The sequence below is a fragment of the Cydia strobilella genome, chromosome 21 (assembly GCF_947568885.1).
Source record: "Cydia strobilella chromosome 21, ilCydStro3.1, whole genome shotgun sequence".
NCBI classification, from domain to species: Eukaryota; Metazoa; Arthropoda; class Insecta; order Lepidoptera; family Tortricidae; genus Cydia; species Cydia strobilella.
Window position 1 is genome coordinate 11016220 of NC_086061.1, and position 24359 is coordinate 11040578.

At 38.8% G+C, this 24359-nt stretch overlaps 1 protein-coding gene across 5 annotated transcripts; it reads left to right on the forward strand.

Moving 5' to 3' along the window:
• The first annotated feature begins 2088 nt into the window (after positions 1-2088).
• Positions 2089-23711, forward strand: LOC134750956 (zinc finger protein 260-like). 5 transcript variants are annotated; one of them, XM_063686248.1, is made up of 7 exons: positions 2089-2720; positions 2851-2989; positions 3122-3193; positions 3771-3839; positions 4794-4859; positions 6482-6544; positions 7876-9037. In XM_063686248.1, exons 1-7 carry the CDS (start codon positions 2592-2594, stop codon positions 8793-8795), a joined length of 1458 nt encoding a protein of 485 aa, XP_063542318.1. In that variant the 5' UTR covers positions 2089-2591; the 3' UTR covers positions 8796-9037. The 5 variants fall into 5 exon arrangements, with proteins under 5 accessions (XP_063542318.1, XP_063542313.1, XP_063542315.1 ...); XM_063686243.1 differs by lacking the exon at positions 7876-9037 and adding an exon at positions 21915-23711 and having other exon boundaries at positions 2105-2720; XM_063686245.1 differs by lacking the exons at positions 2089-2720; positions 2851-2989; positions 3122-3193; ... (2 more) ...; positions 6482-6544; positions 7876-9037 and adding exons at positions 15856-16184; positions 16304-16430; positions 19262-19330; ... (1 more) ...; positions 21622-21687; positions 21915-23711.
• The last annotated feature ends 648 nt before the right edge of the window (positions 23712-24359 follow it).

Sequence of the window (24359 nt, forward strand, 5' to 3'; positions counted from 1 at the left end):
AGGACCTGACCCTAAACATAGAAATCGATATATTGTTTATGTAATTATTACTTGCATTCAAGTCTATATAGATTTTTGCATAAATTTTCGAACTTTTCTGCTAAGTATGAAAGGTTATATTTTTGGCATAGTGATGTATCGACCTCAGATCAATAACCTATCGACATTTACAGCTTTCTTATAGTTTGGCCCAGGACTGTCTCATTTTAATTGATGAGTACAGTCAAGGGCATAAATATATATACATTCCCAAAGTCTCAAAAATATGTGTACGCTCAGACAATAAAATCGTGTTCACATATTTTTAAGCCATTTGTCTGGATCGATATTTTTGCCTTCGACTGTACCTATAGTTTTCTTTGTTCTTACTTACTGACAGATTGTGTTTGCCAGACTATAGTTTAATACTAAAAACCGGTCAAGTGCGGGTCGGACGCGCGCACCAAGGGGACCGTACTTTTTAGTATTTGTTGTTATAGCGGCAACAGAAATACATCATCTGTGAAAATTTCAACTGTCTAGCTATCACGGTTCATGAGATACAGCCTGGTGACAGACAGACGGACAGCGAAGTATTAGTAATAGGGTCCCGTTTTTACTTCTTGGGTACGGAACCCTAATAAAAAAGACATTAATGATCATTGATGAATGTTCCTTTTATTAATATTGTTGGTCACAAAACTCAACTTTTTATTTCAGATTTCCAAAGGACGAGGAATAGGGGATATTACTGCAATGTTCTGCCACCAGAGTGCAGCACTAGCTTTTTTAGTGCACCGTAGAGTAACTTATTCATACTGTACCTTTAACAGGTTTTTGACAAGTTTTCAGGGGACCTACCGGAAAACTCGAATCCGAAATTTCGTTATCTAGCTGCCTCTTTATCGCTCGAATACGCAAGAGTGACAGAGATGTTAGATAACGAAAGTTCCATTTTCTTGTTTCGCGATAGACCCTCAGATTGTGATAATGGCGCCACCTACGCCGAGTTTCGCGTAATATTCCCTATTATTAAATAATAAAAAAATATTACACGAACGTTTTTTTTTATTATTTCCTATTTGGTACAGTCAGCTGCAGAGAAAAGGTACCCCACGTCCATACTAATTTACAGAACTTTGTATGCAGGGGGGTGCCTTTTCTCTGCAGCTGACTGTACATGACTAGAAACTATTCTTAGTCTTTTAGCATTAGAAAAAACGGTAAACCATTTCCACGTGTCTTTTTATTGACAAGTTTTTTTATAAATATAACAATATTTTACTTATGAAAGCAAAAGTATGTAAATGATCGTATATTATATTTGTTGTGACTTATTTTCCAAGTGTTTTTCGATAAAACGACACGTTAATATCGCTCGCCTTCTTTCTAATGATAAAAAAACGAGAGGTATAGTTAGACGGTTCTGAGTGGTAGACTGCAAATGAGATAAAAGCTATATTAGGTACATGCATTAATCCTCATATCAGGCGGCTCTTTGATTCCAAGGATTGCATAATTTTTATACTTTTTAACGATTTTTAGAATATGAAAATTATAAAAAGTGTAAAAGTTATGCAATCCTTGTATTCCACGCATTTCATTTCATTTCATTTCAACGAGCCGCCTGCTACAGATTTCTTGAAATTGCCGCGTTTTTTCAGGTTCAACTTTCATTAGCCAGACTATTATCAATTTGCCAATTTCGTGATTATTATTTTACACGGCACATAAACTTATGCATAATTTATCGATATAAAAAGTCGACACAGTTACATCCCTACCAAATTATCAAACTTATGACACCGTACGTAAATGAGAAATAACAAGCATATATGCATCTCTTTTCGGCACATTATCTAATTCGTAAGGAAGTAAAGTACGGGTATACATATTTGCGAAGCATTTTTGCCCGACTTCTATGCTTTAGTCATTATTCTGAGAGAATATCTTTCTCTAAAGGTAACTCCACTAATCAGCGAACTAGGCACCACACTCGATTCGCGCATGAGTATGGAGGGGACCTTATCAAAGACTGTCAGGCCCCGGTTGGCAACTGTCAACTAAAAAAACAAAAATTTGACACAATTCTAGAGGGCCCGCCACACTCACTCGTGCGGCGAAATCGACCTCACACTCGCGTTCGCGGCTTCGCTCCGCGTAGTCTGGAGCGACTTAGGGATTGCCACTTCGACCGGCCAACCCCCCAAGATCCTACTGAGATTATGGCCGATAAAATGGAAGTGCAGAGAGTGCAAACGCAATTTATATTAAATTTATGGTGATAGCCAAGCATTACAAAATATAAGATTGCCCCAAAACGTGCCTACTATCGATCACAAATTGAAAAGGAACGGCGAGTCGGGTTTATAGATGGTCAAACAAAATTGTCAGTAAATAATAACAAAAGAACTATCCTTTGACAAACTATAGTTTTGCTTTCACACCCCCAAGCTGACAATTTAACTCGTGCATAAAATTGTTTTGTCTGGATATTTAAATAATTATTTCATTCACGAATTCCCGCTGTTGGAGTTTGTCTGTGTCAGAGGAAGGGCTACTTGTGAGGATTGGCGAGTACGTACAACGGCAACAACGTAGCGGTTGTCGTGATGGACGTGACGCACGCGTGTCGCTGCTGCCTGCGGCGTGCTCCGGACAAGGACCTGACGACGCCGTACACACATCTCGGTATAACGGAGATATATGCCGACATGATCAAAGAGTGCTTTTACATAAATGTAAGAATGACATTTTTGTTTATGTAGCGAAACGTACACAAACTGAAAATTTCGTTAAGTTAAAGATCGAAGTTATTGTTAGAAACAAGGTTAGGTTATCACTTCATATGATTGATTTTTTTACATGCAGCTGGTAGTTGGCGGTGCGGGCTCGTGCGGCATCTGCTCGGCATGCGTGAGCCGCCTGCGAGACGGTTGCGCCTTTAAGCTGCAAGTACAGCGCAGCCAGGCGGAGCTGCAGGCGCGGCTGCAGGGAGAGAGCATGGAAGGTACGCACCACACTTCAAACAAGTAATATATTTCAGTCATTCAGTTTGAGATGTATACAGAAGTTCATTGAATGCAATTGGACTTATTTTGAGCATAAAGTATGTGATTTGTGTTGTGTTTGTTTGCTCTAGAGGAACAATCTGCAGTCAGGTCAGAATATCCAGAAATGCAGGATGAAGACGGGACCAGTGAGCCTGCATCAGGTGAGTCTATTGCTCTGCAGTGAATAATAATATTAAAATTAAATCATTTTACGGTTTAGACTCACTTGTTTTAGTCACTCGCGCGACATGTTTCGGAGAGCCTAGGTCTCCTTTCTCAAGCACTAATAATAAATAATTATTATAGGGAACATTCTTACACAAATTGACTAAGTCCCACGGTAAGCTCAATAAAGCTTGTGTTGTGGGTACTCAGACAACAATATATATAATATATAAATACTTAAATACATAGAAAACACCCATGACTCAGGAAGAAATATTGGTGCTCATCGGCATTGGTGCAATAAATTCAGAGGCAGGGTCACTATCTAGTGTTTAAAAAGCTGCCAGGCAGTTACCGCAACTGATATTGCCTGTATCTATCTTCAGATAAAGTCGTTGTTACGTATTAGAAGACACATGTATGCACATGTCTAAGTTGTTTGACATTGTGGCCCAAGACCACATCTTATTTGGCCGTTTGTTCCAAACCCTCACTACTCGGTTGCTAATGGGGCTTTGATTATTTTGGGGGCCTAACTAGCCTGTTGCTTATAAATTTGTATGTTTGCTTCAGGTGAAGAGCCCTCGGTCAAGCTAGAGACGCTAGATGCATGGATGGATGGGACACCTGATGAGATATTGCGTGAGTACTTAGTTTTAACAACAGGCTTAGAAAATGTGACTAGACCATTACCTGGCTAAATTTACATTTATAGCATAAATAATGTGATCACCCAGTGAAGTTATGTACTCAAAATCGATCAGTATTAGGATAACATATGTAAAACCAAATAAAAGATGGAGAGACGAGCTAGTCAACTTCGACAGATACTGGTGGAGAACAGCGCAGGATAGAAAGGAATGAGAAAACTGGGGGAGGCCTTTTCCGCACACGCGACATGCAAATAATAAACCAGTAATAATTGTAATTTTATGTAATTGTTAAAAAAGAATCATGAAATAAAGGCTATTACTATTACTATGTAAGGTTTATTCATCATCATCATCATCATCACCATATCAGCCTTGTATCGCCCACTCCTGAGCATAGGCATCTCTTCCAGTACGCCACTTGTCCCGGTCCTGAGCTAATCTCATCCAGAAGTGACCTGCAATCTTCCGAATGTCGTCCACCCAACGTGCCAACGGACGCCAGGGGCTTCTTTCATCCGAAGGCGGCTACCATTCCGTTAACATTTTAGTCCACCTGCCATCACTCTGCCTAGCAACATGTCCCGCCCAACTCCATTTTAGTTTGGTTATGACGAAACCAACGTCTGGCACCTTGGTGCGGCGACGGATCTCGACATTCCTTACTTGATCTTGAAGCTTGATACCGAGCATGGCGCGCTCCATGGCTCTCTGTGCTACGCGGATTTTATGCACAGCCTCCTTAGTAAGCGTCCATGTCTCGGCACCGTATATCATGGTGGGCATGACACATTGGTTGAAGAGGCGAGTTTTATAATGATTTGTGTTGTGTAAGAACACTAAAAAATATGAAAATAAATTACTTCAAGATACAGGTGTCCTTTTCGTTTGACTGTCCTGATAACTGCACGGAATATGAGGCTTATTTTTATGTTGGTTGCTCTAGATGACATGCTCCGGTTAAACATGGCGGCCGGAGACGGGGCGAGCGACGAGGATGAACCGTTGTTGGGTGAGTACCTGCTTCATATACAAGTCAATAGTTCAAGTGTAATTAGACTTTATCATCTTCCTCGCGTTGTCCCGGCATTTTTGCCACGGCTCATGGGAGCCTGGGGTCCGCTTGGACTAATCCCAAGAATTGGCGTAGGCACTAGTTTTTACGAAAGCGACTGCCATCTGACCTTCTAACCCAGAGGGGAAACTGGGCCTTGTTGGGATTAATCCGGTTTCCTCACGATGTTTCCTTCACAGAAAAGCGACTGGTAAATATCAAATGATATTTCGTACATAAGTTCCGAAAAACTCATTGGTACTAGCTGGGGTTTGAACCCGCGACCTCTGGATTGAAAGTCGCACGCTCTCGCTAGGCCACCAGCGCTTCGCTTATCAGACAGAAGTGAAATCAGACTTCAGCGTAAAAAAATAATTATCTGGATCAGAACTGACATTTTGATTTTCTTTTCCATTGTAATATGTAATTCTATTTTTTATTTGACATTCATAATTTGGTACCTATTGTTAAATTCTAAATTTTATCTTTATAGCCTTGACGTTGTTGTTTAATCCATTTTTAGTTTATGTAAATTGTAACCTTGATCCTCATTTTTTTATATTTAGACATCACTATGCAAATTTTATATGGGGCATTTTCTATGAAAAGGGACCTTATTGTCGATGGCGCTTACGCCGCACAGCCTCGCGCGGCACTGTATTTATATCGGAGCATCGTTTATAATTGCGTAAGCGCCATCGACAATAAAGTCCCTTTTCATAGAAAATACCACATATAACCTATTTATATTTTGCTACGGAGACTGAATGCACGGATTGCTTTTATTTTGTAACGCCTTCTCACACCCTTCCCTTCTCAGAACTGTGTTCTATGTCTATGCAAATAAATTATTTGAATCAGTTTGTTCAGATATCATTTATTATGGCAGTCTATGCGCCTGTAAAACGTGCGCACGCGTCGATAAAGCAGTTCATTAGACTCATACTGTTTTCTATCTGTTGGTGTTTTTCTCGTGTGTTCAAAATAAATTCAAACTTCACCATATCACTGGCAACGAAATTTGTTGCACCAGGCACGATCTGGAGCGAGGATGCGAAATTTGTGAGTCGTCGTCGCAAACCCACGAACTAGTACATTTAGTGCAAGTGTGCAAAGTGTGTCATCATTATATACGAGTCTTGAGTGTTTTATGAGCCACTAGCGACCCGCCCCGGCTTCGCACGGGTAGTTTAACTAATTTACACAAAACCTTTACAAATTATACATATAAACCTTCCTCTTGAATCACTCTATCTATTGAAAAAAAGCGCATCAAAATCCATTGCGTAGTTTTAAAGATCTAAGCATACATAGGGACAGATGGACGGACAGACAGCGGAAAGCTACTGTGCTTTATACTATGTAGTGATAGGCGAATAAAAGACACGGGACAAATACACTTGCACATGTACAATAAACGAAGTTGCATAAAAGTTCATTGATTCAAGCATTTTGTCTAAATATATTAAACTGTATCGCGGTAATTCACACTCGCAAATGCGAGTCTTTAATAATATTTAGTTTTATATACAACTGTAATGTAATGTAAGACACAGCATGAAGTAGAGTTGTTGTTGTAGTGGAGGAGCGGGCAGTCAAGCCGGAGCTGTCGGACGAGGCGAGTGACGAGGACTGCATGTCGGGTGAGTACTGCAACACTACCATACACACGTGCGATACCAGCCTCACAAAGTAAATTCAAACCTCACCATATCACTGGAAGCGTTGCCACACTGAACGAGATCTGTTGCACCAGGCTGGTGGCTACACTTCTTAAATCAATCCTTGGGTCCTAAGGACCAATTAAAAAAAAGTGGCTTCTTGAGAAGATGTTTTCTGATTATAGTGAGTTTTTTGACATTTCACTAGTGCTTTAATAACTAATACAGGCTAGAGCGTGACATTGTATATTATATATATTACATTCCCATTGTTAATAATAATTGATATATTGTCAATTTTAATAACTAATTTAATTTATGTAATATGGATTAAACAGTTATATGCACATCATACCTACCTACTAGATAAAAAATACGGAACCCTAAAAAATGACATGTAACAATTATTATCAATCGCGCTTGACCAGTAAAAGCGGTGCCGGTCTGCCGATGCTCCATGAAGAAGATCCTCGAAAATGGGATTGAAACATGTCGAGCGTTTATTCGACTTAATAATACGTGAGTAACCCGTTTAAATTAATTTTAATATGTTCGAGTCTCACGGGAGTTTTATAATTAACCCTTAAATGCATGATTTTTTGTATAACTTTTTAATAAATTGAAATAGATGTGTCATGTTGTATAGATTGAGGGAAAAATAAAGAAAAAAATCATAGTATTTAAAAAAACATATATTTTTTACGATGCATATATACATCATTATGCATTTAAGGGTTAAAATAACGTAAAGGGGCCCACTGAGTATCAGTCCTCCGGACGATATCGACATGTCAGTTGTCAGCACCCCCAATTTATGCGAAAACGATACCAAACCCGGCCTAGCAGCTTCACTCATGTAGCTAATCAAGATGAAATTGAGAGCCCCAAATAAACCTTCAAGAGCGGATATCTCAAAAACTATACAAGGTATCGAAAAACTTGACTAATAAAACTTGTAACAAATTAAATCACTTTTCATTTTTGTTAAGTTCACTTTCAGTTTCACTTTTCAGTTTTCATAAGTGGCCATGTCGCTCAGACGCAAACTTTTCGAGATATAATCGAAAAACCGAAAAATGGAACCTTGAAACCCCTCTCTCCCCCGCGGCACCAGGGCTACGACCGGGGACTGTTGATATGTTTACCTCCTAACTAGTCCAAACAAATTTACGGAGTCAAAAATTGTGTTCCTAGCATTTCCTTCTATACCTTCTTATTGCTTGGCCTACTACCGGTGACCGCAAGTACTCTCAAAGGTTCTAATTTTAAATTCGGGATATAATCCGTTTAAAATGCTTTGTTTTGTGTTTCAGTGCCCGACGCCCGCGCCAGGGAACAGCTCGCCATGACTTGTTCCGTGGTGCTCGAGCGCCTCCGCGACGACGCGACTGTTCACAGTGAAAGCAAACACATACAAAATACTCACTCATCTAGTGGACCTAAAGAATTTGCTTGTGATTTTTGTAGTTCTACATTCCAAACTGAATCGCTTGTGTTAGAGCACGAGAAAATCGAACATGGTATTACAGATTTCATGTGTGCCGAATGTGAGTATACAACGACTAACAAGAAAAGTTTGCACGCTCATTTAAAAACTCACACTGTAGACAAGCCTCTTAATTGCACTCCCTGTAGTTATAAAAGTCCGTTTAAAAGTGATTTACACAAACGCCTTGCGATACACACTGGTGACCAGAAGACACAGAAGAGGACATACAACACAGCGAAGCCTTTTCATAAATGTAGTTACTGCGGTTACAAATCTCGTCACAAAGGTCGCCTACAATGTCACATAAGAACACACACTGGCGAGAAGCCTTACACTTGTAACAACTGTGATTACAAATGCAATAGCAAATCAAGCTTACAATTACACCAGATGATACACACTGGGGCGAAGCCATTTAAATGTAGCGAGTGCGACTACAGCTGCAGGAGTAAAGTAAACTTGCTAGTACACCAGAGGATACACACTGGAGAGAAGCCGTACACATGTAGTCATTGCGAATACCAGTGCAGCCAAAGGACAACCTTACGAAATCACGAAACGACACATACTGGCGAGAAGCGTTTTCAGTGTAGCCACTGTGATTATAAATGCAGTCGGAAATCACAATTAAAAAGACACCAGATGATTCACACTGGGGCGAAGCCATTAAAATGTAGCGAGTGCGAGTACAGGTGTAGGCGAAACGAAGAATTGCTTAAACATCAGAATAGGAAGTGCTATTAAGTGTGGAATATGACACTAATAGTACTAGGTACATAAGGTACACTCTCTGACAAAACGCGTCTATTACGATTACGACAGATTCATTGTCGCCACTGTGATTACAAATGCGGTCGGAAATCATATTTGACAAGACACCAGAAGATACACACTGGAGAAAAACCTCATTAATGTAGTCATTGTGACTACACGTGCAGTACTATTTCTATGTTACAAATATACGAAAAGAGTATATTTTCCTTTTACCTTTTTAGCCTTTTCTTGGTAGCCACTGCTACTTGAAAAGTAGATGTAAGTAAACGGGCTGTGCAAAAACACCTCGGACCAAAGGATTTCGGTGAAAAACCCTAGAGTAGTTCCGATAGTGGTCGGGAAGTCGCTAAAGTAAGGACGAAGAATTTTATATAACCCACCTGTTCCCACAGGCGTTTGCTAGCTGACGCCTGTGGGAACTGCTAGCGATTGTAGGTAAAATCCGCCGCACGCGTCCGCTTCAGTTAGCGTTGCTGCATACTCAGAGAGCGAAACTTTGGTGCCGATGACAGACGTATGACGTTAAGTCGCATATAGGATGTTTTTTAACCCTTAAATGCATAATGATGTATATATGCATCGTATATTTGATGGTCCGTGGCTCAATATGCAGCTATCCAAAATCACATTTATTACTTTTATACAGCATGACACATCTATTTCAATTTATTAAAAAGTTATACAAAAAAATCATGCATTTAAGGGTTAAAACAACGTAACACCTCAATGTTTCTTAATATATATATATAATCGTGTATTTATAAAAATGCTTGGTAATTTACACAAAAAATAATGTAAACATTAAAAAACGATACGAGTAACATTTTTTATTGGGTAATGACTAATTCTAATCTAATGTAATTCAAACAAAAAATATTATTCCTCGTGTAAATAAAACAAAACAACAAAACGTTCCTCTGAATGACGAAGTTTTTTTTAAATATTTAGATACACGTACATTCAGGGCAAAATAATTCTTGAACCTCTCGCTAGTTAACAAAATTGGCGTCGCACTGGTCATAATTCCTATAACCACACCTGGAGCAAATGTTGTTGACGGTCAACCATTCTTCATTTAAATCAATTTCTTTTGATGGGAATAACGCTAATCGTTCGCGAATGCCAATGGTTCGTTCGTGGGATCGTTGCTTGTATGTTGTATTGTGTCATTTTCGCTCCTTCTCTTTCAATATGCTTTCTGTTTTCAAATGTTTCTCTATATTGCTTTCTTTTGCTGTTAAATTTTGGTCACAGCAGGAGCAGTACATTTTTTCATTTTTTACAATCAGAAAAGGAAATTCCTGCAAATACGGCTGCATAGACTCCATAGCTACTTCAAGCGATAATATTTCGGTTATATTTTACTAATAAAAAAATAAGTAAACAGAAATTTGTTGCCATTTCCAACAATATTATTTTTAACATGACAAAGACAGTTAGTTATGTTTTTATACGTGTCCAGTACGGAGAAAAACTCTCAACTCAAGTTTCAATATCAGTAAACTAAAGAGGCTAATAAGTATCTATTATCTAGATAACAAGTATAACAACACTCTGTATTTAGCTTGACGTCATACGTCTGTCATCGGCACCAAAGTTTCGCTCTCTGCTCCATACTATTTTTCGTTAGCCGGCTCCGTGTACCCGTCCCGCGCCAGCTAGCGGATGCTATACTTATCTCTATCACCCGCTCGTAATAGGGTATTCTCCTGCTAGTCAAATCAGTTTCTTTTTTTGAACTGTCAAAAGATTTGCTTATATGAAACATTACGTCACGGTCAACTTACCTACTTTTTATACATATTTCTATCCGATTTATTAAATAGAACTTGTGTTTATAAATTACTGCTATATATGTTTTTCTTATAATTATCTGGTGCTTTATTTCATGCATGGTGTGAAATAATTTACTTTACAGTACATATGGGGCTACTTTACCGCACTTTACTTTACTTTGCCTTTTTGTAATTAAAAAAAATAGCACGTTAAATTTAAAGGGTCAGGTCATGTTCATATGTACTGTAAAACGTTGTATGATACATGTGCGAATAGGTAATTCGCAACTCATGTCGATTTAAAACACTCCCTTCGGTTTTACGACGCTAATTTATTACCACTCGTTTCAAATTTCCTACTTTTCGCACTTGTAACGTAATTTACAATTAAATACAGTCAAATTTGTTATATTGCTGTCTCGCCTGTGTGCCGGCGGTCAATCCCACTGTGCGAGAAGGAAACCAATATAATTTTATGTGTGTGAGATAGAGATAGGAAATGACGGGTAGATAACGTTCATGTTCATACTTTATTTACCTAAGAGCATTTGTCATAGACATAGTATATACAAGTAGTTATAGACGCGCCACCGAGCGACCGGGGGTAAGAGAAAGAATGTTCATATAAAATTTGGGCAGCATAGGATTTTTTCTCTTTCACTCTTATAAATTTTAGTATTTTGCCATCGCCTCCTACCTATTATGCCACCCGGTCGGTGATAAGGTCGGTCCTCTTATAGGAATCGCAATAAGACTGTCTTTCTCTATCAAATAGTGTCAGGCCCTTGCCATTTGTCGGGTGTGAACTGTGTGATGTTATCGTGGTTCCCTTGCACGATGTGCTCCTGGTGTCGTACAGTGCCTCTACGCCACGTAAGGCCCACCATAAAAAGTTTCCCTATTTTTGTTTTGAACCTTGTTTCGTAGTAGTTTAGGGTGACTTTCGTTTGCCTTAGAAAACGATGACACAAAAGAAATGCTATAGTATGAATTTTCTCAAATGATTTTTACGCTTAAGACCCTAATCTGTTAAACAAAAGCCATTGCTTATTTTGTGTGAGCGGCCGGCCATTATGTCTGAGCGCGTGCCATTGTGGCTGAACACGTGGCACGCGCTCAGACACAATGGCCGACCGCTCGCTTAAAAGAAACAATGGCGTATATGTACATTTTTAGTTTTTGAAAGGTTCGAAGCAGATTGATATACAGTGTACATTGTAATACACATGCGGTCTTACGAGGCTAGAGTTTGCCTGGACTCTATTTTTAGGGTTCCGTACCCAAAGGGTAAAACGGGACCCTATTACTAAGACCCTGTCACCAGCATGCTGTATCTCTTAAACCGTGATAGCTAGACAGTTGAAATTTTCACAGATTTCTGTTGCCGCTGCAACAACAAATACTATAAAGTACGGAACCCTCGGTGGGCGAGTCCGACTCGCACTTGTCCGGTTTTTTTATATTTATTTAAGTTTATTTTGTAACATGATTGTATTTTCATTGTGTGTCACAATATTGCCAGTACAGAAATAACCGATTACGCTCAACACAAAAAAACGTGAAAATTGAGTTGCATTTTATTCAATTATACGCGGAGGAATTATAGCTTCACTCACCCGAAGGCTAGAATAATTAATAAATAATATCAGAAAGCATATTATTGTTCTTTAACTTAAATTAGCCTTAGTAAGGGGTCATATATCACTTTGGTTGGAGCAAAAAGCTTTGGAAACTTAGCAAACGGCAACTCCTAATAATAACGGGGGTGTTTACTGGCCATTACGGGGTCAAGGGAATCCTGGCCAAGATGGGGCACGCTGACAACACCGATTGTCGTATGTGTGCCGAAGAGGAAGAGACAATAGAACACCTTATGTGTGAATGTCACGCCCTCGCCAGACAAAGAATGAAGGACTTTGGAACAGGCTACCTGGTACCAAAGGAATTCAAAAAGCTACCCATAAGGTCCATCATCCGGCATATGGAGATGGTGGGGAAGGCTCTTGAGTAGCGGACGGATCTTTCCTAGGGGGTAACTGCACAAAAGATCCCTATGGGTCGAAGTGTATCCGTAAGGGCCCCCGAAACTATAAGATAAGATAAAGGGTCATATATTAATTACATCACACGTTTTGTTTAGGGGCGGAGGGGGTAAAGAAAATGTGACATGTTGTGACAAGGGGGAGAGGGCAGTCACAAACTTTGTCACGTTACTTTAACTTATTTAAATTATTTTATTCGCTGTTAAATAACAAGTTTTTGGAACGATAATCGTTTTTAGTCGTTTAATTTTCTTTCCTAATCTGGGTTTTGGGTTATAAAATTACTAATATGCAAGGAGGGGTCAAAAAACCTCTAAATTCGTGTGACGTAATTAATGGATGAACCTTAATTTGTATCTAATTATCTTTAAACTTTGCACCCATTATAAAATCTTAATAATATTGTCCGTGAACTGGAATCGATAATAGGCAATATTTCACTAGACTTATATCGACCGGGATATTGACCGTGATTACCTATTGTATTGTTTTCCGTTATCTTTAGTTACCCGTGAACAAGATGCATGTAAAGGGGTCCACTGACTATCAGTCCGCCGGACGATATCGGCCTGTCAGTTAGAACAAAAATTTGACAGTTCCGAACAACATAGTCAGTGGGCCGCTTAACTGGGCATTTTCTAAAATAAATATTGAAAACCTGATTCTCACAAATCCTGGTGTTTTTGGGTTCTTTCAACTCAGAATCACTAGCATATTCAATCGTGATGATAAAAAAAATGTATGAACATAGTATATACATTCCACTACGTCACGTACATACAAGGGAAAATAAATTCACACTAAAACGTGACGTAATGGAATGGACATTTTGGGACATCTTTTTTTTTAATTCAGCATTCTGAAGGTGATTGTTAACAGATTTATCTGCCCGATAACGTGGCATTGGATGGAGCAGGTTAGGTCTACTTTGACCTATGTCAAGTAGGTACTAGGTGTGTAAAAAAAATGTAATTAAAGAATACTTAGTGTAGGTAACTAATATAGCTTTTAAGTTAATGCAACTAACCATATATGGACTTATGGGTCTGAAATAAAGATATATTTTTTTTTTTTTAATGGCAGGATGGAGAATGCTGTCGATTCTGAGTACAATGAGCCCAAGAATGTCCAGATTTGAAAGAATCAGGTTTTCAAATGTTTATTTTAGAAAACGCCCAACTGCGTTGAATTATCGGGAGCTCAAAAACAATACAAAAGGTATATCACGGTCGATATAAGTCTAGTGAAACTAACCGTAAATCATTCAAAACTGTTATTGTAGTAATATTTTTTCGCGACATAGACGATTTCGTCACTTATTTTTAAAACGCTTTATGACGATTTCAGACTAGCGTTTTATACGATCGTAGGCGTACGCGCGTGACGATCAAATGTAGAACTACCTCCACACTCGATTCGCGCACGAGTGTGGAGGAACCTTAGGGAAAAGTAACGCGCGTGAAGCGCCTTAAAAACCAAGTGTAGGGGAATGTAACTCGCGTGTAAGCTCGTTACGCCGAAACGACCGTACACGCGCGTAAAAATACGCTAGTCTGAAACCGCCCTTTTGCCAATTCGTGTAGCAGAACGGGATCCGTTAAGTCAGTAATTTTATGTCAAGTCTGTTTCCATACAGATACCCGGCTGGATGCCAAACTTCTACTACGACCTCTGAATATGGGTCAGGGCGCCAAGCGCCAACGTGCCAATCGTTAAGCGAGGCGTTTCAAGCAATTTCCGCTCCTCAAGCGTTGCTAAGTAAATTCCATGAGTATAGTTGGTCAATCAAATATTGTCAGTAGAAAAAGGCGGCAAATTCAAAAAAAATTAGGCGCGATGGGATATCGTCCCATAAAAAATTTGAAGCGCCTTTTTCTACTGACAAGATTTGCTTGACCAACTATATCACTATATATACAAACAAACAAAGTCGCTTCCTGCTGTCTATCTGTCCCTATGTATGCTTCACATCACGTGAGTATATATCCCTCAGGACTTGTTCCAACAGAAGTGGAGACAATCTCCCCATACACTGTCCATAGAGAGAGAGAAGAGCAGTGTACAACAAGCAGAACGTACCTACACGGAGATTCTAATCCTAATTAAAGTTCAGTTATACGAGAAAGTCAGTTTTAAAAAGAGATGGGCACTAATTACCCCAGTCCCCTTTTCCAGTGTCAATGTGTGTAAGAGCACACCATGAAATGAATTTCCACAATAAAGAACAAGAAAAAAAAAGTCTCAAGTTTTTACGTGAAATGGAACGCACCCAGTACGTCCTTTAAAACTACGCAACGGATTTTGATGCGTTTATGAACCCTCCACACTCATGCGCGAAGCCGCAAACGCGAGTGTGGAGCCTAGTTCGCTTATTAGCGAACTTGGCTCCACACTCGCGTTCGCGGCTTCGCGCCGTGATTCGCGCATGAGTGTGGAGGGTCCTTAACGCATCAACCACAAACGTCAAGCCAAGCTTGCGTATTGGACGCCTTCACTGTTGCACCGCACGAGCCAATCACGGCCCCGAATCGCGACGCACCGCGCGTGAGCGTCAGCGATCGTATACCTGGAGTCTAGTTCGCTATTCAGCGAAATCGACTCCACACTCGCGTTCACGGCTTCGCGCGGCTTTTTTCCGTAATTCGCGCATGAGTGTGGAGGGACCTTTAGATCCTGACCGGCCAATTTATTAAAAAACTTCGGAGCAAGGTGGCAAAGCAAACTAGGCTTTGTAATGTTTGTAATTTTTCTAAATAAAATACTTAGACTGCAAGGTGATTTGTTTCATTTTTTATCGATAAAAATTATAACTTATTATGCATGGCCCCAGAGGTACCACGAAGTAACTAGTTAATAATCTGTGGAGGTACCACAAACTACTAAGAACATACTACGGGAGGTACCATGGAGAATTTATCGATAAATGCTGGGAATGCGTGCGTACAGCACTATTCGATTCGCTATGTTGGCACCACAGAGTCTAGCTCGCTAATCAGCGAAATCGACTCCACACTCGCGTTAGCGGCTTCGCGCCCCGTAGTCTGTAGTGCACTTAAAGGTGGTCTAACGTTACAGACGGGCGTATCGGCTAGCGGCATTTGTCCGAAGCCTGTTCGATCGTATGGTCCGATACCTTTACTACTTTTTCTGAACGTACCTTTCACCTCCACTATTAACTGTCAGGGTCATTTCTCTTAAATTCTCTTTGTTGAAAGTACGCTGTTTTTTCTTGCTAATATAATAATGTATAATTATTAAACTTTGTTGATACTCATGCTGTACTTCTAACTGACTCTGGCAAAGACCCTAGAGGCTGCTATTTATCTAATATAATAATAGCACTTTCGCTCGTATTGTTGTGGTATTTGTTTTGAGTCCATTGGAGCATTCTTGCGCACCGCACGGCTGCCGTGATGGACGTGACGCACGCGTGTCGCTGCTGCTTGCGGCGTGTTCCGGACAAGGACCTGACGACGCCGTACACACATCTCGGCATAAAAGAGATATATGCCGACATGATCAAAGAGTGCTTTGATATACATGTAAGTACTACAACTTTAATAGTGGAGTAATAGCAACAATAATTTGATGACTAGAAACAATTATTCGCAAAGACTATAATTCGTTGCCTTTGTTAATTAACGTATTATTTAACTTGCAGCTGGTGGTGGGCGGCGCGGGTTCGTGCGGCATCTGCTCGGCGTGCGTGGGCCGCCTGCGAGACGCGAGCGACTTCAAGCTGCAAGTGCAGCGCAGCCAGGCGGAGCTGCAGGCACTGATTGTTAAAGGTTTCATTTCATTTATTCGTTGCAACCATGGTATTACAGATGTTCTTAAAATAAAGTGAGTACAATCATGGACCCTACTAGGGCGTAGCAACATTTTCTATCTACTTATTTCTAAGGTAGTCTTATAAAATAAATCTATAAACAATAATAACAAATAGAATCCATCAATATTAAGAGGGCCCGGCCCTCTGTCGCTGCAGCATTTTCCCTTCCGGCCTATTTTGGGCTTTCGTTTTCACCATGAAGTTCTAGAGAAGGCAAAAGAGAAAAGAGAAATAATGCACGCCATTGAAAAACGTAGAGCTAAATGTATAGGTCACATACTCCGACACAAAGGGCTAAACAAAATTATACTAGAGGGTAGAATTGAGAAAGGAAGAGGAAGACCTAGAATATCATACATGACATGGATAAAAGAATGGTGCTATAGCCATTCATACCAGGAAGTGAAAACAAGTAGAATAGGTAATTAATTAAAATGATTTTAATTATTGTAATACTATAAATTAATATTTATAGTATTACAATAATTAAAATCATATATTGTCTATGTAAGTAAGTAAGTAAGTAAATATTCTTTATTGCACCAAAATTATACATTTTACATACATGTAAAACTACAAAGAAATATTTAAAGAAAAAATAGAACCAGGTAACAACAGGCGGTCTTATCGCTAAAAAGCGATCTCTTCCAGACAACCTTTGGGTAGCAGGAAATGTAGAACTCATACAAAAGTCAACAGGTAGTGCAAAGAGCTAAATATGGAGACTATTAAACACAAACACACATACTACAATTACTACTTATACATATAAGTATTAAAACAAAACCTAACACACAAATAAATATACAATACAATATATATATATATATATATATATATAATATATATGTAAGTAGTTATATTATTATATCACTATAACATTTATCATGCTCCATTTTTATTCAGTACATTTTTTTTTTTAGTCTAATTATCCATAAATTCTTGTAGGGTGTATGGGCATTCAGTTAGAAGGTAGCACTTGAGCTTGTTTACAAAATGATAATATTTGGTTTCATTTCTTATAAACTGAGGGACGTGGTTATAAATTCGAATGGACATTGAGTAAGGGCCTTTACTGAACATTTGGAGGTTAGCTGGATTTGCATGCACAAGTTTATTCCGATTACGTGAGTTATGTAGTGGGACTTGTTAATGGCGGGAAAACTAGGCTCTGATATCACGCCTGGCTCCAGAATAATGGGATCGGACCTCCCTAGACGAGACTGGTGCAAACTTAATAGACTGCGTACTGGTCATGGTCGATGCGCCTACTACAAACACCGCTGTGGGTGGGTGGATTCCGCGGCCTGCAGTTGCGGTGCGGAAGCACAAACCATCCAGCACATCATTCATGACTGTCCTATAACGCGTTATGTCGCCGGCCCTCCCGAAGACCTGATCACCCTGAGTGACGAAGCCATAAAGTGGCTGACTGGTCTATGTGTAGATCTTTAATTACTTATACAACACTTACACTGTTTCTATTTCACAATTACTATCATGCCATACGATTAAATAAATAAAAGTTATGTAGTTGTGGTTTGGGGTTTTGGAATTTAAACAAGTCTTCGTATTTTCGCACAAATTTAAAAGTTTCCAAGATGTATAAGGATGTGAGGGTGAGTATATTTAATTTCGCGAAATGTGGTCTGCAACTTTCTTCACTTGTTGTCTTGGCTAGAACTCATATGCATCTTTTTTGTAGTAAAAATAGGTCATTAACGTTTACACTATTTCCCCATAAAATTATTTGTGGCTTGGCTTTAACGCCCTTCGCATTCAATACAACAACGCTTTCAGAATGCTGCTGAGACTTCCAAAGTGGTGCAGTGCATCTGGAATGTTCGCCCAAGCGCACACGGACGATTTTCACGCAATTATGAGTAAAAAAATCACGTCGCTAATGGGTCGCGTAAGGGAAAGTCGAAACAGCATTCTGAAGGTGATTGCTAACAGATTTAGCTGCCCCATAATGTGGCACTGGATGGAGCAGGTTAGGTCTACTTTGACCTATATCAAGTGACCTAGGTGTATATAAAAAAAAATGTAATTAAAAATAATTAGTGTAGGTAACTAACATAGCTTTTAAGTTAATGTAACTAACCATATATGGACTTGTGGGTCTGAAATAAAGATATATTTAATTTAATTTAACAACTAATTTTAATTATCTGTATTTCATGTGTGTTTGGTGTGTCAAGAAAATAATGATCTCAATTAAAATTTTATTTTGAAAATCACAATAAATGTATGGGTTAGTGATATATGCTACTACACAACATTTATCAGTCATTTTGCTTTAGTTTAGGAATACTTTTTAAGGTTCCAAACTCATATTACTATCTGAAAAGTCTATTTGAAAAGTCTCACGATTAAGTGTCTGCATAGTAAAATTAGTAGCAGGTAAATATATATATATATATACACATATTTATTTATATTTATTGATATTTATATATTTATTATTGTACCTATATATTTATTTTATCTACATATTACATTTATATTTGTGTCTATTAAAGCATTTAGTTTTAGTGTTCTTTACATACCCCGCACCAACTATGTTTCTCTGTTTGTCCTAAAGGTTGACTGGTAGAGAATGCTGTGTAGCATTAAGTCCGCCTTTTGTCACTGTATATTCTTACTGTGCAATAAAGTTTAAATAAATAAATAAAATATTACCTATTACCAAACTGTCAGTCAGCGGACTCAAGAACTAGAAGGTAGACTGTTGAAATTTTCTCAGTTTGTTTTTATACATTAAATAACATTGCTTGTTTTGTTCAGCAGATTCTGCGGTCAAATCTGAGCAGGCTGCTGATGGCGCGGATGATGATTCTGTGTTCGATGTGTTATGTAAGTACTTGTCTGTTGACATAATTTTAATATGTAACTATAAATAGAGTACTGTTGTCTTTGTAACTGCAATGCCCTCGTATGTATATCACATGTCGCCACTACAAGATGGAGCACATAAGACAACTCATGCTCACTACACATCACCACACCCATACTGCTGTAGTAGGTACAGGTGCGGCCACTTATGTCAGTTGCATCAGCTTGTAGTATTATTCTGACTACTTATACTTAGTTACTAACAAGTAAAAGTAAGATTTTGCTTATTTGTGCCCAAGAGTAACACCTGAAAAAAAAAGATAAGATAAGATAATCATTTCTTGCATAATTATAGGTTGTTACAGAAAGGTGGATTACATGACATGATTACATTTAGTGGTATCACTATAATTTGCCTTAAGGCGTACAATATTTGTTTACTTAAACTATGTATTTACAATATTTTCACTTGCCACCAAAACCTGCGGTAATGTTTTGCCTTGCCAAAACATTACCACCAAAATATTTTAAGGTTCAAGCTGACAAAAGTACCTACATAAAGGGTGGGTTATTTTTTCCATCAACAGCTGATCCAGTGAACTGCTCTATAACTCAATAAACAATTTTTAATAAGTTTATTGGTATAAATTTAAATGATGATAAATTTAAACCATTTCTCTGAGCTTGTGGTAGTAATTCTATTAGTGAGTGATGGTTGTTAACTGACGATATTTAATAAAGAAAAGCATAATGAAGGGGTAACAGCTTTTCGCGACCCCAAAACCTTATGTAGGGTTCCGTACCCAAAGGGTAAAAACGGGACCCTTTTACTAAGACTCCACTGTCCGTCTGTTTGTCACCAGGCTGTATCTCATCAACCGTGATGGCTAGACAGTTGAAATTTTCACAGATGATGTATTTCTGTTGCCGCTATAACAACAAGTACTAAAAAGTACGGAACCCCCCTGTCCGACTCGCACTTGTCCGGTTTTTAAGGGTTTGGTTTGATATGGTTTGGGCCGTATGCTTGTTTGCCACCGACGTGGTATAAACAAAATACACTATGGTTATAAATATTTAAATAGCATTTAAAACATTTTTGTAAAATCAGCTTTTATCTATTAAAGATTATACAAGTTGAACCGCACCGATGGGTGGTGACCTGACTCTTATTGACTGCTTCATAAAGCGGTATTTATTCTGAGGTTTATATAATAAAGTTTTGCTTCAGATGAAGAGCCCATACTGGTAGAGCAGCCGGAGGTCGGCGAAGAGAAGAGCAAAGAACTCATGGGTTAGTTCATGTTTTGATACATATAATATTGTATACTTATGTCACATTCTAAATGCGAAAGTTGTACAATAGTTATTTGTGCAACAAGAGAGGATAGTTGGTTTTTCTTGCGAGTGTTTATTTTGAGTTCCGAAAAAGGAAAGGAAGATTGTATAGTTCAATCACGAGCGAAGCGAGTGATTTTAAGTTAGAATCTTGAGCGTAGCAAGGGACTCAAAAACACGAGATGTAAAACAACTTTGCTCTCGTGTTGCACATATAATTTTTCACCTCAGTAGTAAGAACATATTAAAGGTTAAAATGTATTTCGAATTACACAGAACAACGCAGAAACAAAAAAAAACAAATTGTAATAGAAGTATGAAGTGGCAGTTCATGGCCTTTACTAAATTAAAAAGCTAGTTTGTTTCACTCCCTGGAGTGAGGAAAGTCGCACTTTCATCACTCCAGGGAGTGACGAAAGTAGGCTTGTTTGAGCTGCTGAGGTGAAAAGATGTATTCCCAATTCCTAAATAAGTAGCAAATATTACTAGGTGTATGCGTAATTACGATGGCAATAATAATTGCTACTATAATTTTCCCTTGGACACTTCATTTATTTTGGTAAATAAGTGTTTGATTTAGTGTTTAGAACATAACACACTAAACAAACACCTACATATTATGGGTAAAACGGACAGCCCCCATGTGCAGAGCGTGCATGGCAAAAGAAGAAACAACAAAACATATTCTCCTAGACTGTAAACAGGTAGAAGTATATAGGAGCAAATACCTAAGGAATCCATGCACACTAAAGGAGGCAACTAGCAACCTGAAGACTTTGCTAGGCTTCGTAGAGGAGCTGGGGTGGTTAGAGTAGCGCTACCTCGTTTCACGCAAAATAGGCAAAACTAACTAACTAGTGTTTAGAAAATGAACAATTTATTTCTCTCATAACCCACATGTTATGGTACACAAAAATTATTATTTAAAATATTTTATTAAATACATATAACACAGCTCCTTGTTATTGTTCCAGATGTAGACCCCCTCGTCAAGTCGGAGACGGATGATTTGCTGAGTGACGGAGACTCGTCAGCGGCGGGTTAGTAAATACTGTCATGTTATCCTGCTCTTCTCGTTCCTGCTACTGTACATTCATAATAATATATGATATTCAGAGGATAGCTGTGGTCGTATACGATGTATACCAACTTGAATAGGAAAGGCTTAATTCGTTACATAAATGATAACATATGTGGTTGTAGGGAAAAAAGCTAATTTACCGATATTTTTCTATCGAGGCAAATGCTTTGTTTATTTGTATTTCAGTGTGTTCGGACGGCAGCGCCGCCGGCGCCAGGGAACAGCTCGCGATGGCTTGTTCAGTGGTGCTCGAGCGCCTCCGCGACGACGCGACAGTTCACAGTGGAGACAAACCATACTACTGCGAACACTGTGGCAAGCATTACAGAAACAAGACTATTTTAAGAAAACACATAGAGAACACACACTTGTCGACCGGACCAGAACCATTTGCTTGTGATTTTTGTAGTTCTACTTTTCAAACCAAATTGCTTGTAATCGAACACGAGAAAAGCGAACACGGTGTTACAAATTTCATGTGTGCTGAATGTGAGTATACAACCAGTTCCAAGAGAAGTTTAGAGACTCATTTAAAGAGTCACACAGTTGAAAATAATTTTAAGAGAATTCATTGTAAAGGCACAAGTTCGTGTAAAGGTGATTTACACAAACATCAATCAATACACATTGATGGAAAGCCTTTTCAATATAGCGACAACGATTTACAATGCAATCAGAGAATATATCAGATGATACATACTGGCGAGAAGCCTTTCACATGTACCTACTGTGAGAACAAATTCAGTCAGAAATCAAAATTAAAAATGCACCTGATGATACACACTGGGGCAAAGCCATTTAAATGTAGCAATTGCGAATACAAATGCAGGCGGAGAGAATACTTGCTAATACATCAGATGATACACACTGGAGAAAATCCATTTAAATGTAGCAATTGCGAATACAAGTGTAGGCGGAAGCATAACTTACTAGCACACCAGAAGATACACACCGGAGAGAAGCCGTACACATGTAGTTATTGTGACTTCAAGTGCAGCCAAAGGACAACCTTACGAAATCACGAAATGACACATACTGGCGAGAAACCTTTTCAGTGTAGCCACTGTGATTACAAATGCAGTCAGAAATCACATTTAAAATTACACCTGATGATACACACTGAGGCAAAGCCATTTAAATGTAGCAATTGCGAATACAAATGCAAGCGGAGAGCACATTTGCTACAACATCAGGTGATACACACTGGGGCAAAGCTATTTCAATGTAGCAATTGCGATTACAAATGTAGGCGGAAAGATTACTTGCTAGCACACCAGAATATACACAACAGAGAGGAGCCGTACACATGTAAATATTGCGACTACAAGTGCAGTGATAGGTCAAACTTACGAACACATGAAAAGAGACATAATGGCGAGAAGCCTTTTCGGTGTAGCCACTGTGATTACAAATTCAGTCAGAAAGCACATTTAAAAAGACACCAAATGATACACACTGCCGAGAGGCCGTACTCATGTAGTCATTGCGACTACAAGTGCCGTGATAGGTCAAACTTACGAGCACATGAAAATACACATACTGGCGAGAAGCATTTTCAGTGTAGCCACTGTGATTACAAATTCACTCAGAAATCACATTTAAAAAGACACGAGATGATACACACTGGGGCAAAGCCATTTAAATGTAGCAATTGCGAATACAAATGCAAGCGGAGAGAACATTTGCTGAAACATCAGATGATACACACTGGGGAAAAGCCATTTCAATGTAGCAATTGCGAATACAAATGCAGGCAGAGAGAACACTTGCTAGTACACCAGAAGACACACACCAGAGAGAAGCCGTACACATGTAATTATTGCGACTACAAGTGCAGTGATAGGTCAAACTTACTAACACATGAAAAGACACATACTGGCGAGACAATTCAGTCAATTGTAAAAAAAGATCTAAAGTTATAGTTTTCCCCTAATTTTCATTTTCCTATTGACTACTAGTGATATTATATTGCACATAACTGTATGAATGTTTTATTATTCTCTGTCTTATATTTAACTCCCAATTTACTTTTCTCTTCCCTTCTCTTTTATTTTAATTATTTCGTCGTATCGTGCGCAACTTAAAACAAAAGCCTTACCGCTTAACTGAGACGGTTCGTAAAGTGCTTGTATGTAGTGTTTAAAAAAAAACCGGCCAAGTGCGAGTCGGACTCGCGCACCGAGGGTTCCGTACTTTTTAGTATTTGTTGTTATAGCGGCCACAGAAATAGATCATCTGTAAAAATTTCAACTGTCTAGCTATCACGGTTCATGAGATACAGCCTGGTGACAGACAGACAGCGGAGTTTTTACCCTTTGGGTACGGAACAAGGTTTCTGCTTAAGTTATATATAAGACTAAATTGCTGTGCCCTTACAAGGTCCATATTACTTGTAATATATAAAACTAATACAGATGTTTGAGTTAAACTAAAAGCTGCATAAGATCATCATATTCACTTATAGGCCCCTCCAGACTATGTGCGCGAATCGCGGCGTGACTTCGCGGAGAGAACATGTCGCGACGTTGACTCCACACTCGCAAACTTCACGGCGATTTCGCAGTTTGGTTCGCGTCAAGATGGCGGAAAAGCATCAGCTGATCGAGTGTAACTGCTAGTTATCTATGGCAT

Coding starts and splice junctions, on each gene's coding strand:
- LOC134750956 (XM_063686243.1), top strand. CDS start 2,592: ATGGACGTGACGCACGCGTGTCGCTGCTGCCTGCGGCGTGCTCCGGAC. Junction 2,990..3,121: donor GCAGGGAGAGAGCATGGAAG/GTACGCACCACA, acceptor TGTTTGCTCTAG/AGGAACAATCTGCAGTCAGG. Junction 4,860..6,481: donor CGAGGATGAACCGTTGTTGG/GTGAGTACCTGC, acceptor TTGTTGTTGTAG/TGGAGGAGCGGGCAGTCAAG.